At 41.6% G+C, this 15,204-nt stretch overlaps 1 protein-coding gene across 2 annotated transcripts in view; it reads right to left on the reverse strand.

The window, feature by feature from the left end:
- The window catches only part of LOC126092493 (juvenile hormone esterase-like), a 55,260-nt gene that overhangs the window by 21,518 nt on the left and 18,538 nt on the right, over positions 1–15,204 (reverse strand). For both annotated transcript variants that reach the window (XM_049908109.1, XM_049908110.1), the window contains exons 5-7: positions 14,913–15,098; positions 7,193–7,368; positions 2,659–2,824 (exon numbers count right to left, since the gene is read on the reverse strand). In XM_049908109.1, coding sequence (XP_049764066.1) covers positions 2,659–2,824; positions 7,193–7,368; positions 14,913–15,098 — 528 coding nt within the window. The remainder of the gene's footprint in view (positions 1–2,658; positions 2,825–7,192; positions 7,369–14,912; positions 15,099–15,204) is intronic.

Genomic DNA, 15,204 nt, shown 5'->3' on the forward strand with positions numbered 1-15,204 from the left:
GAATTTTTTTACAAACAATTGGTATGCGAACCATGAGTGACCAGGCGGACGTCTATACAATAATAAAATTCTTGCCATACCCGTCCCAGCATGGCATCGTCGACTGTGGCAGTCACTTCCCGTGTTCTCTCCCGGAGCTCTGCTACATCACGTGGTAGAGGCGGTACATACACCAGATTTTTAACGTGTTCCCACAGAAAAAAGTCACACGGAGTGAGATTCGGTGTTTTTGTCAAACTCCAACACACAGAAAGCTCGCTCCGCAGCTGAACTCGCCATGTTTGTGACTAGCGCTGACTATCGGGGAATTTCCAAACCACGCACAAGTAAAAGTTTCAGGGTTTCTCTTAAAAATGACATATGTATGATGTATGTACAATATTTGGTTCTTGTGCAATAAATAATTGAAAGTGTTTTCGGACTTTATGTACACCCTGTACAATTTACCGCTGTCATATTTAAATATATGAAATGATAGAATACACTGTATTAACCCACGCAAGTTGAGTGTGTAAATTTATCAGTATTACTTGAAAATGGCATATCGCCGGCATCAGTAGCTCGCGTAAAATAAATTTTTGGATCGTAGCGCGGAGGAATGTTCTTCCAGCTTGTTTATCTTCTTTTACCGTCTCCACGAATAGTTAATGGGCAGAAGAAATATATATCGCGTCCCACAGTGGGTAGTGGGCTCTCATACTTTCGTGAGTCAAATTCTCAAATGATATGACGTTAAATGACCTAAAATATTCATTTAAGACCTACAGTAGTCTGAGCATAGGAGTTGGTACATCCTTCACATTAGTTAGCTACGTTTCTCGAACAGCAGTAACAGTAACATACAGTAAAAGAACTATTAAAGGGATCACTGGATTCTACACAACTAGTCCTACTGGGAGATATCTCCCTTAATGTATCATACACACATATCAAATGATTCAAATAACATGTGTGAAGAAAGAGTTCCACCAGGTTGTATTTAAAAGAGCACATTAAACACTACTTTTTCTGAGCTTAGCTCTTTTTCAAGTAGTGATTAATAAAGTAAAATTTTTAATACAAGCTGGTGGGATGGTGCCTTTCTTCAGCTTTCTCAAGGCTGTGGTGTCACCCAGAAGAATCTGGCCATAACAAATTTAAATAACGTATTTCTGGTTGATCGAGACTTACTTACGTAAGAAGATTGGCTACAAAAGTGGAATTGTTCATACAAAGTACGTATAATTTCATACTCAAATTAAGCGATGTAGCAAAAAAGGACAGTCCCTATTTGGTTTACATGTGGAAGGTTCTTCTTTTTTAGATACCCTTGTGGTAACTACGCGAATATTACAACAAGTAAGATTTTCTCCTTCCAGGGCTTCATTTTCACATGTACAGGGTTATTACAAATGATTGAAGCTATTTCACAGCTCTACAATAACTTTATTATTTGAGATATTTTCACAATGCTTTGCACACACATACTAAAACTCAAAAAGTTTTTTTAGGCATTCACAAATGTTCGATATGTGCCCCTTTAGTGATTCAGCAGACATCAAGCCGATAATCAAGTTCCTCCCACACTCGGCGCAGCATGTCCCCATCAATGAGTTCGAAACGGTAAGGCTTCTGCTTTAGCCTTTTCCGTAAGATTTTCCAAACCGTCGGCTGTGGTACGTTTAGCTCCCTGCTTGGTTTATTCGTCGACTTGCCCGCACGCGTTCAAGCGTTTCTTCGCTCACTGCAGGCCGACCCGTTGATTTCCAATTACAGAGGCATCCAGAACCTTTAAACTGCGCATACCATCGCCGAATGGAGTTAGCAGTTGGTGGATCTTTGTTGAACTTCGTCCTGAAGTGTCGTTGCACTGTTATGACTGACTGATGTGAGTGCATTTCAAGCAAGACATACGCTTTCTCGGCTCCTGTCGCCATTTTGTCTCACTGCGCTCTCGAGAGCTCTGGCGGCAGAAACCTGAAGTGCGGCTTCAGCCGAACAAAACTTTATGAGTTTTTCTACGTATCTGTAGTGTGTCGTGACCATATGTCAATGAATGGAGCTACAGTGAATTTATGAAATCGCTTCAATCTTTTGTAAGAGCCCTGTATTTAGTGTGATTAAAATTACGAAATGGAGTCATGTTAAATGCTTTACCACGTAGTTTTTGACGAATGCAAAATTCGCGCAGGGGTAAACAGTCTTTTACGGATAAGTTAAAGAAACAGGAAACTATGAATATCTGTATTCTGGAAGAAACAGTACTGGAGTCAAAAGTAATACAGTCCAGCAGCCATTCACAAAATAACGTTCTCGGAACGGACTCTGTTCTCCCGTGTATCGAAATCTGCAGGCAAAGTGACGTGTATTATGGAGCAGCCAAGGTATCAACGAATAGAGTCAAACGGTGTGAACACTGTCTCTGACTGGTGATGAGCGGCAGAATTCTGAAGGTCTTCTCATCTGTATTTTGAATCTCTCTACGGCGGGATATCACACGTGTGTCCCAAACTGAAAGTATGACTTGAGTGAGAACCATTGTTCAAACGAGTGACAGTACTGAACGTTCTTATTCTGCTACTGTCGGTAACAGAGAATATCGATTCATCGCCATTATCAAGCGTTCGTTTCTAAGTATAAAGCAGTGAGTCACTCGAGCGACTAGTTGGTGCCACTTACCGTCCTGCATTTGCAAGTTGTACTCGCCAGTGGTAACCCCGGTAAGGAGCGGCATGTGGGTGTAGTTGCCGGCGGCAGCCCACGCTCCGAGCCTGCTGTGGTCGGCCGTCATGAATGCCCCCTCCGCTTCAGGCTCTATGGCGATCATGAAGCCCACCCCACAACTCTGAAACACACAATAAGACAAACATAAAATGGCTCGCCAGAGGGAACATCTTATAGATAGTCGTCTACCCAATGTTCTAGCTACAAAATCAAGTCAAAATACAGTTCCATATTTTTTTTATACTTTATCGACAGCTACAAGTAACTGCCAGATTTTTAGTTAAAACTGCTGTGCAGATGCGGCGATGCTCCTGTTAAAGCAGCCACCTGTTTGGACGAGACCACACAGCCAGCGCACTGTACACCATCTGATGAGGGCTACATGTTAGTCAACAGAATACTTCCGGATGTATTTTTATAGTTTTCCTTCCTTTATTGTCTTTTCAAAAGAGATAAAGAGAGCAAATTGTTATCATGTTATCCATTTTGCTGATTGCACAGAGCGTAACACCCCCCCCCCTCCCGCCCTACTTCCGGTTTTTCCGCCACTATCATTACTGCATGTGACGTGATATGCATTCTTAAGACTGTTAAGATCCGTTAAATTAAAAAAAATATTAAAACTATCTTTAATAAAATATTAACACCTAAGAATTTATTAACAAGACTTGTGTAGAGCCACTTAACTTGCACAAAATTTCATATTGACCATGGTGTAGATTTCTGATGAAGATTGCGGTAGTGCAATTGAAACCACGGCCAGTTGACAAAATGTTGTGCAACCGAAGTGGCTGTATACACGTCTTGCAACGAAATAGCGTACGATTGCGGTGCGTGCAGTATGTGATTAGAATAAATAACTCTTACATTTGTCATAAAGTTGAACATCAGATATGTGATAATTAGCAAATATTTTCTTAATTTTATATTTAGATGGTGTAGATATTCGAACCGAACTAAAAAAGCGCATATGGAGATCCGTACCAGCAATCCATGTATTACCCACATAACATTCTCTCTCTCGCCGGCCGGTGTGGCCGTGCGGTTTAGACGCTTCAGTCTGGAACCGCGTGACCGCTGCGGTCGCAGGTTCGAATCCTGCCTCGGGCCTGGATGTGTGTGATGTCCTTAGGTTACTTAGGTTTAATTAGTTCTAAGTTCTAGGCGACTGATGACCTCAGAAGTTAAGTCGCATAGTGCTCAGAACCTACATAACATTCTCGAGCGCCGTCGAAGGAGCTGCGCAATACATCGGGAAAGTCACCTCAATTTTACTAATCTCCAGTGTCGATCTTGTCCGGAATTTTTGAGGGTTGCATTGATATTCGAGTTCTGAACTTTACATACTGACACCATAAATATAAAAAAAACTACAAAAATCTCACTGTCGACTGGTCTACTTGTAAGAAACAATACATAACTGTCATGTAACGAATACGGTCTTGTAACGAGTGCAAAGTTTTCAATTCAGTTAAAAAAATCTAGTACAAGGGTTTTATCAGGAAGTCAACGTAAAGGATCAACACCAAAATTATCCCAGAATTAGCCATTATTTTAACAGCTGGACAGAAATACAAAGACCTACTACGATATCTCGTTGATTCATAGATGTGTAAGAAAACTATAGCTTCACATTTGTTGAAGTTTTATTTGAAATAATGGTTACATGCTGCTCAGTTAATTAACTGGAGTTTTGTGAAAAGAATCATAATCAAAAAACTGTTTGTTATTCGAGCACATACAGGTATTATCGGTCCACAAATTCTTCTATAGAGTAAAAGATATTTTCAAGCACAAACGATTTCAGTTTATTTCCCAATCATTCATTATCTGCCATAATATTTCATTCTCATAGGGAGTGGCCACAATTTCCACTGGTTATTCTCGACCAAATTGATAACAGGGTAATTGTATTGTTAGGCTGTTCGCAATGTGCAGTGGCCCTTTTTAAGGAGTTGCCTGCGTTAGTCTCTGAGCATGTTTATGTTTATCCTCTCATCACCAGAGTCTGCATTTATACGTACAGAGAATGCTAATGATTTCAGGCGATCTGTGATATGTGATTTCCAGTTAAAGTTATGGTCCGCATCGACCCCTAGGAAATTTGAACATTTACTTTTACATATTTCATTTTCTCCTTACTTTAGCATTACTGATAATGATAAATACTGTGTCTTTCACTCTTTGTCGTTATTTACAGAGAACCGGTTCTTTTGTTGTACCTCTATGTCCTTCTTAGAAAGCCATCTCCCAACAGAGGTTGGAGACACACATAGTTTGCTCTGATCTTCTTCTGATGTAAATGTATGCCATCTTCAAATATCTTTCAACCACTACTTTCTCTGATTGCTAACGGACCATCCATCATTTATTTTCCCTGTAATAAAGATTAATTTTTGTTCCTCGCTCCTCAAAATGTAACCCATGTAGTGAGTCTAGCTGTGTTTTGCAATATGAAGTACTATTTTTTTAATCCGATAAAGGAGCTCGATATTAGATGTTTCCAGAATTTACTATAGGGCTTTATTATGATGCTTGCCTCAGCAGCAAAAAGCATCGCATGTCAGCATGAGGCTGAATGTCATTTATGTACCCCAAGTGAAGCAGCAGCCTCAATATATAATCATACGTTCCGCCTCAGGAGAAGATGCATCATCAGAACTGCGTGAGGCATTAGGCGTCATCCTCTGCTTATATTTGATGACGAACAACAGTTGCAAATATTCAAAATTTATTCTTGAAATTCAGGTTAACTGTAATAGGTATAAATGTACTATCTAAATCGACATATAAAAATTTTTGCCGGACCGGTGCTAGAACCCAGGTTTTCCGCATGTGAGCGGCCGTCTTTCCACTTAGGCTTTAGATAGCAGACATACAACTATGAATGTTAAGTTGAATTTCAGGAACAAAATTTCAAAATTTGGAACTGTAGTTCATCATCAAAGACAAATGCAGTGTTGGGTGACGGCGGGCCTATGACGAAAATGACAACTACGGCTTGTCTTGATTCTAAATGCTGCACGGGAAGCACGAGAGGTGCGAGTATGGATAAATGGCTTAACAATCTGTGAGAAGAAATGTATAGGTGTGTGATACACTTAGAAGTTTGGGTCGGTGCGGGGAGCATGCTTGGATAGCCTCCGTGGCGAGGCGACCGCTCACGGTAAGTGGTCCCGCCCAAATTTTCCACGTCACTTGAGGTAGTATATCTATAACTACTGTAGCTAAGCTGAAGTTCAGGAATAAATTTCATTGGCCTTTTGTTGCTTTGCGGATGAATATGAAAAAAAGTTCAAATTCAAATGGCTCCAAGCACTATGGGACTTAACATCTGAGGTCATGGGCCCCCTAGACTTACAACTACTTAAGCCTAGGGACTTTTGCATTTCTCGGTCAAGTGCTCTACCATCTTTCTTTTATTTTTTTTATTTTTTGGTCTCATTCCTCCCCTTCAACCCGTCCTTTACCCTCGCTAATTTTTGCCTTCTCGGCCCGGCTTCTCCGCCTTTAAAGAGAGAATGTAACTTGATGAAATGGAAACGCGTTTCTGCTGACCGACAAAGTAGTATGACCCTTCTGCTGCGACTTTCCAAATTTTACACAAGTTCTCCTGCGAACCCTGCAGAACTGGCACTCCTGAAAGAAAGGATACTGCGGAGACATGGCTTAGCCAAAGCCTGGGGATTGTTTCCAGAATGGGACTTTCACTCTGCAGCGGAGAGTGCGCTGATATGAAACTTCCTGGCAGATTAAAACTATGTGCCCGACCGAGACTCGAACTCGGGACCTTTGCCTTTCGCGGGCAAGTGCTCTGCCTTCTGAGATACCGAGGCACGACTTACGTCCGGTACTCACAGCTTCACTTCTGCCAATATCTCGTCTCCTACCTTCCAAACTTTACAGAAGTTCACCTGCGAACCTTGCAGAACTAGCACTCCTGAAAGAAAGGATACTGCGGAGACATGGCTCAGCCACAGCCTGGGGATTGTTTCCAGAATGAGATTTTCACTCTGCAGCGGGTTGTGCGCTCATATGAAACTTCCTGGCAGATTAAAACTATGTGCCCGATCGAGACTCGAACTCAGGACCTTTGCCTTTCGCGGGCAAGTGGTCTACCATCTGAGGCAAAGGTCCCGAGTTCGAGTCTCAGTCGGGCACACAGTTTTAATCTGCCAGGAAGTTTCATATCAGCGCACACTCCGCTGCAGAGTGAATATCTCATTCTACTTAAGCCTAACTAACCTAAGGACAGCACACACATCCATGCCCGAGGCAGGATTTGAACCTGCGACCGTAGCAGCAGGGCGGTTCCGGACTGAAGCGCCTAGAACCGCTCTACTAAAGTGGCCGGCTGAAAGGAAGTATTTACATATTGTTACAGTAAATTAAAAATAAATGGTGTCTAATGGAACACTCTGCATGTTGCGCAGTTAGTTTAATTTTCCCGAGCTACACATAGCGGTGGGAATAGCTGTCAGAGGCGCACCGTGTTGTAGAGCGAGTTAGCCTCCACCGACTGGAGGAAGCTGAGCAGCTCCTGAGGATCTTCTGTCTGCAGGCCCAGCTCCGCGCCGATGCAGAAGGCGATCTCGCGGTTCGTGTACGCGATGTGATCTCCGCCGAGGGCCGATCCACTCATCGAGATACCGGCCCGGAACAGCCCTGTAGCAAACACGACAGGAGATCGGTATTTGCTAAAGGCAGGTGCCAAGTTGCGACAGTGCAGACAGCAAAGTAAATCTGTTACCTGAGCCTTGCTGGACGCCGTCCCGGATCAGAAGCAAATGAATGTAATGCTGTTTCAGAACCTCTCACAATGAATTTCATTAATGATACAATGATGCTCAACGATCTTCAGTCTGCTTGGGTCTGCAGCAGCGACGAAATGTTTGAATGAATTTCTACTACATGTAGCAGTACTTTTTTAATATTTATTTGTGTAGTATTGTACAGTATCGGTCTTTGATCATTTTCAGGTATTTTGAGAAATGGAAGCAGCAAGCAGCAGCAGTTCATTACATTGACAAACGTTTAGATGTCAATTAACTATTCATAACTGAGATTCACAGTCATGTGAAATTTCTGTGCGGCTGGTCCCAGCGGAGGTTCGAGTCCTCCCTCGGGCATGGGTGTGTGTGTTTGTCCTTAGGATAATTTAGGTTAAGTAGTGTGTAAGCCCTCCCCCCATGAACCATGGACCTTGCCGTTGGTGGGGAGGCTTGTATGCCTCTGCGATACAGATAGCCGTACCGTAGGTGCAACCACAACGGAGGGGTATCTGTTGAGAGGCGAGGCAAACGTGTGGTTCCTGAAGAGGGGCAGCAGCCTTTCCCAGTAGTTGCAGGGGCAACAGTCTGGATCATTGACTGATCTGGCCTTGTAACATTAACCAAAACGGCCTTGCTGTGCTGGTACTGCGAACGGCTGAAAGCAAGGGGAGACTACGGCCGTAATTTTTCCCGAGGGCATGCAGCTTTACTGTATGATTAAATGATGATGGCGTCCTCTTGGGTAAAATATTCCGGAGGTAAAATATTCCCCCATTCGGATCTCCGGGCGGGGACTACTCTAGAGGATGTCGTTATCAGGAGAAAGAAAACTGGCGTTCTACGGATCGGAGCGTCGAATGTCAGATCACTTAATCGGGCAGGTAGGTTAGAAAATTTAAAAAGGGAAATGGATAGGTTAAAGTTAGATATAGTGGGAATTAGTGTAGTTCGGTGGCAGGAGGAACAAGACTTATGGTCAGGTGACTACAGGGTTATAAACACAAAATGAAATAGGGGTAATGCAGGAGTAGGTTTAATAATGAATAGGAAAATAGGAATGCGGGTAAGCTACTACAAACAGCATAGTGAACGCATTATTTTGGCCAAGATAGATACGAAGCCCACACCTACTACAGTAGTACAAGTTTATATGCCAACTAGCTCTGCAGATGACGAAGAAATTGAAGAAATGTATGATGAAATGAAAGAAATTATTCAGATAGTGAAGGGTGACGAAAATTTAATAATCATGGGTGACTGGAATTCGGTAGTAGGAAAAGGGAGAGAAGGAAACGTAATAGGTGAATATGGATTGGGGCTAAGGAATGAAATAGGAAGCCGCCTGGTAGAATTTTGCACAGAGCACAACTTAATCATAGCTAACACTTGGTTTAAGAATCATGAAAGAAGGTTGTATACATGGAAGAACCCTGGAGATACTAAAAGGTATCAGATAGATTATATAATGGTGAGACAGAGATTTAGGAGCCATGTTTTAAATTGTAAGACATTTCCAGGGGCAGATGTGGACTCTGACCACAATCTATTGGTTATGACCTGTAGAATAAAACTGAAGAAACTGCAAAAAGGTGGGAAGTTAATGAGATGGGACCTGGATAAACTGAAAGAACCAGAGGTTGTACAGAGTTTCAGGGAGAGCATAAGGGAACAATTGACAGGAATGGGGGAAAGAAATACAGTAGAGGAAGAATGGGTAGCTTTGAGGGATGAAGTAGTGAAGGCAGCAGAGGATCAAGTAGGTAAAATGACGAGGGCTAGAAGAAATCCTTGGGTAACAGAATAAATATTGAATTTAATTGATGAAAGGAGATAATATGAAAATGCAGTAAATGAAGCAGGCAAAAAGGAATACAAACGTCTCAAAAATTAGATTGACAGGAAATGCAAAATGGCTAAGCAGGGATGGCTAGAGGACAAATGTAAGGATGTTGAGGCTTATCTCACTAAGGGTAAGATAGATACTGCCTACAGGAAAATTAAAGAGACCTTTGGAGATAATAGAACCACTTGTATGACCATCAAGAGCTCAGATGGAAACACAGTTCTAAGCAAAGAAGGGAAAGCGGAAAGGTGGAAGGAGTATATAGAGGGTCTATACAAGGGCGATGTACTTGAAGACAATATTATGGAAATGGAAGAGGATGTAGATGAAGATGAAATTGGAGATACGATACTGCGTGAAGAGTTTGACAGAGCACTGAAAGACCTGAGTCGAAACAAGGCCCCCGGAGTAGACAACATTCCATTGGAACTACTGACGGCCTTGGGAGAGCCAGTCCTGACAAAACTCTACCATCTGGTGAGCAAGATGTATGAAACAGGAGAAATACCCTCAGACTTCAATAGGAATATAATAATTCCAATCCCAAAGAAACCAGGTGTAGACAAATGTGAAAATTACCGAACAATCAGTTTAATAAGCCACAGCTGCAAAATACTAACACGAATTCTTTACAGTCGAATGGAAAAACTAGTAGAAGCCGACTTCGGGGAAGATCAGTTTGGATTCCGTAGAAATACTGGAACACGTGAGGCAATACTGACCTTACGACTTATCTTAGAATAAAGATTAAGGAAAGGCAAACCTACGTTTCTAGCATTTGTATACTTAGAGAAAGCTTTTGACAATGTTGACTGGAATACTCTCTTTCAAATTCTAAAGGTGGCAGGGGTAAAATATAGTGAGCGGAAGGCTATTTATAATTTGTACAGAAACCAGATGGCAGTTATAAGAGTCGAGGGACATGAAAGGGAAGCAGTTGTTGGGAAGGCAGTAAGACAGGGTAGTAGCCTCTCCCCGATGTTATTCAATCTGTATATTTAGCAAGCAGTAAAGGAAACAAAAGAAAAATTCGGAGTAGGTATTAAAATCCATGGAGAAGAAATAAAAACTTCGAGGTTTGCCGATGACATTGTAATTCTGTCAGAGACAGCAAAGGACTTGGAAGAGTAGTTGAATGGAATGGATAGCGTCTTGAAAGGAGGATATAAGATGAACATCAACAAAAGCAAAACGAGGATAATGGAATGTAGTCGAATTAAGTCGGGTGACGCTGAGGGAATTAGATTAGGAAATGAGACACTTAGAGTAGGAAAGGAGTTTTGCTATTTGGGGAGCAAAATAACTGATGTTGCTCGAAGTAGGGAGGATATAAAAAGTAGACTGGCAATGGCAAGGAAAGCGTTTCTGAAGAAGAGAAATTTGTTAACATCGAGTATCGATTTAAGTGTCAGGATGTCATTTCTGAAAGTATTTGTATGGAGTGTAGCCATGTATGGAAGTGAAACATGGACGATAAATAGTTTGGACAAGAAGAGAATAGAAGCTTTCGAAATGTGGTGCTACAGAAGAATGCTGTAGATTAGATATGTAGATCACATAACTAATGAGGAAGTATTGAATAGAATTCGGGAGAAGAGATTTTTGTGGCACAACTTGACCAGAAGAAGGGATTGGGTGGTAGGACATGTTCTGAGGCATCAAAGGATCACCAATTTAGTATTGGAGGGCAGCGTGGAGGGTAAAAATCGGAGAGGGAGACCAAGAGATGAATACACTAAGCAGATTCAGAAGGATGTGGGTTGCAGTAGGTACTGGGAGATGAAGAAGCTTGCACTGGACAGAGTAGCATGGAGAGCAGCATCAAACCAGTCTCAGGACTGCAGACCACACCAACAACAACAACAGTGTGTAAGCTTAGGGACTAATGACCGTATCAGTTAAGTCCAATAGGGTTTCACACACATTTGAACAATTGGACATTGTTTTGAAATTTCTTGGAAGACATCATGTTTACGCCAGTGACTGTTAAACATTTTATTTCCACTACTGCAATTTGGGCCTTAGGCCATTATCAAGTGCAGATGTTTTGGCATTAAGCCATGTCTACTTTACACAAGCTGACATATTTATATGTCGTTGTCATTTGCTATTTAATACATAATAACACATATACACTTAGCAGCAATGTACAGCAAATGACAACGACATATAAATTTTTCAGTTTCTATAAAGTATACCTGGCTTAAAGCCAAAACATCTGCACTTGATAATAGCCTAAGGCCGAAATTGCAACAGTGGAAATAAAAAGTTTAACAGTCTTTCAAGGAAGTTTAGACGTTAAACGCAGTAAAAATCAGCTGATAAATTTTTATAGTATTAATAAAAACTCTCAGCACTGAATTCATGAACAGCCAAGAGTACAAAAGCAAAACAAATCCAGTATGAACTGTAAGAAACTTAAGGCAATCAAGGGAGAGCAACTGCTCATCTGTTCGTTATCCATTACAAACTATGCAAGACGCCTCTAACCGCTAAACAGATTAAATTTGTTATTTCGTTGTTGAGAATTTGTTTCCTTTATTATTGTCTGTCATCAGAAAAGCTGTCTTCAGGCTTTCATTTCGGTCAGTGGTGCCCATCTTCTACCTGTTTAAATTGTATTCTAATGTAGTAAAGCCAGAGTTGAGGAAATAAAATAGACAGTCTGAGAACAAGCGTTGTGATCACTGGACTAAAAGAAACAAATCCTACACTTGGTGTATCACAATTGCTGAATCTCAATCGATACGAGATGAAATACACCCTTTGACAGCAGCGACATCGCTTCGTTAAGCATCCAAGCATTTGGGGTGTGTTGCCACAGACGAATGTTGAAAATTATAAGGAATGAGGATGTTCTGTGCAAAATCAGAGAGGACAGGATTATGTGGAAAACACTGACAAGGAGAAGGGACAGGATCATATGACATCTGTTAAGACGTCAGTACTTCCGTGGTACAAGAGGTAACTGTAGAGGGCAGATACTGTAGAGAAAGACAGAGATTGTAATACATACAACAAATAGTTGAGGACGTAGGTTGCAGCTGCTACTCTGAAATGAGGAGGATGGCACAAGAGAGGAATTCGTGGCGGACCGCATCAAACCAGCCAGAGGACTAACTCAAAAAAAAAAAAAAAAAAAAAAAAAAGTCAATGGACTCAACAATAAGTTTTCGGTTCTTTGTTCTTCAGCGTGCTTCAGCGCTGCTGTCGTGAAGGTGGCCGAGCGCGACCACTTCGTCGATACTGAATTGTATGGTCACGTCTCCGAGGAATATGGAACAGAAATTCCCATTTAGATAATGTCAGCCGCATTTGAAGAACTTATGAACGTAGGACTTGTACTCGAAATTCCTGGCACGATTTTGTTACTATAATCCAGTAATATCTTTTTGTAGGGAATACAATAAACTAATAGTGGCATCTCAATTCATTGTGCTTAGTGAACTTCATTCAACCTATCACCAAATAACACTAATGATGAAACAGTTCATCAGCGATCGGCGGAGTGAAGAGGAACATCACAGCTTTCTGGATAATTACTAACTTCCAGCACGCTGGAGTAGCTTGGGTCAGCATTTTCTGTTGATCAGTAGAATTAAAAATCAGTCCAAATTTCAAATTTTCACTTTTTATTCATTCGATGACTAGTTCCGGCGAGAGACCCATTTTCTAATCATCATAAAAAAGTCGAAAATGGCACTTCCCAAGATGTCAAAAATGTCCAATGGACATTTACAGTACATACAAATATCTGTAGGCACTGTAAATGTTCATTGCACATTTTTGGCATCTTGGGAAGTGGCATTTTCGACTTTGTTATGGTGATTAGAAAATGGGTCTCTCCCCGAAACTAGTCATCGAATGAATAAAAAGTGACAATTTGAAATTTGGACTGATTTTTTGTTCTCCTGGGTAACTGTTTTAAGTGGCCACTATGTCACAGTGGGGAAAGGATGGGCTCTGCTGTCTCGACTGCCAGAAACGCCTTACGCGATTACTCTTATGGTTCCATTTTGTTGCAGAATGAGTTGGGTTGCATTACAGTTGCGATTTCCAGTCAACGATATGTTTGCAGTGGTCACTACTGTGATAAACTGATTACCAAATCACCATTTATCTGTACAAGCGTACGAAAATGATGCCCCGAATAAGGTCACGATGTACCCTTCCCAACGTTTGTTCGTTTCTTTCAAACCTATCCCAAGTGTGAACATTTTCCGGAAACCTAGCTGAGACACGATAATGTTGCTGACCGTCGTTTCATGGATCTGACGCAAAAGCTCTGGTGGAAATACCAGTATTAAATGAAATGGATATAGGCAGCTCAGCGTATTGCAAGTTTTGCTCCAGCAGTAAAAGAAAAGGATACATAGTTAGAAAAAGATATTTAATGGAATGCGTTATGACCGGGAAATTAAAAACATTTCTTCCGACATTCCTTCCACCGACAGATGTTCGTTATTCCGACTACAGTAAAAACAAATGACGTTACATAATATACTAATAAAACTTCAATGATTTGTTACTATACAGGATGTTACAAAAAGGTACGGCCAAACTTTCAGGAAACATTCTTCACACACAAAGAAAGAAAATATGTTATGTGGACATGTGTCCGGAAACGCTTACATTCCATGTTAGAGCTCATTTTATTGCTTCTCTTCAAATAACATTAATCATGGAATGAAAACACACAGCAACAGAACGTACCAGCGTGACTTCAAACACTTTGTTACAGGAAATGTTCAAAATGTCCTCCGTTAGCGAGGATACATGCATCCAACCTCCGTCGCATGGAATCCCTGATGCGCTGATGCAGCCCTGGAGAATGGCGCATTGTATCACAGCCGTCCACAATACGAGCACGAAGAGTCTTTACATTTGGTACTGGGGTTGCGTAGACAAGAGCTTTCAAATGCCCCCATAAATGAAAGTCAAGAGGGTTGAGGTCAGGAGAGCGTGGAGGCCATGGAATTGGTCCGCCTCTACCAATCCATCGGTCACCGAATCTGTTGTTGAGAAGCGTACGAACACTTCGACTGAAATGTGCAGGTGCTCCATCGTGCATGAACCACATGTTGTGTCGTACTTGTAAATGCACATGTTCTAGCAGCACAGGTAGAGTATCCCGCATGAAATCATGATAACATGCTCCATTGAGCGTAGGTGGAAGCGTAGGTGACGAAACTAAAATGAGCTCTAACATGGAAATTAAGCGTTTCCGGACACATGTCCACATAACATCTTTTCTTTATTTGTGTGTGAGGAATGTTTCCTGAAAGTTTGGTCGTACCTTTTTTTGTAACACCCTGTATATTATTATAAATATTCACCGAACTATACTTTCATCGGGAAGCGTAACTTCGCAGTTCCTCTTAAATACAAACAAGTTAAATGTGAGGTTTAAAGCGATTCTCTCTTGTATTCAACAGGTGTCAAATAGATCATGATATACGGCCGACACTCTCCTTGGAACATCTGTGAAGCAAATAACGTGAGTCGAATCTGTAAACGCCTAGGCCGCGTTGACTGTCCTACAGATGCACCAACACAAAATTCGCGCAGCTTCTGAAACGCTGACAGATGCATACCTCTGGAGAGCGGCGAGTACATGTGCATCTCGACGCTGATGCCGCCGGAACTCTGTCCGAAGAGCGTCACCTTCTCCGGGTCGCCACCAAATGCGCGGATGTTGTCCTGCACCCACTGCAGACCAGCTGCCTGGTCCTTAAAGACGTTGTTGCCCATGGCGATCGGGTCACTCATGCTCAGCAGCCCTGCACAGCACACAAAACATCTCATATAAAGTCAAGTCCCAATTTCACAACTTATTTAAAGGTATAAGAGAAACTTTTAACAGTCGAACAAGAATAAGACAGATAA

The sequence above is a fragment of the Schistocerca cancellata genome, chromosome 7, assembly GCF_023864275.1.
Source record: "Schistocerca cancellata isolate TAMUIC-IGC-003103 chromosome 7, iqSchCanc2.1, whole genome shotgun sequence".
NCBI classification, from domain to species: Eukaryota; Metazoa; Arthropoda; class Insecta; order Orthoptera; family Acrididae; genus Schistocerca; species Schistocerca cancellata.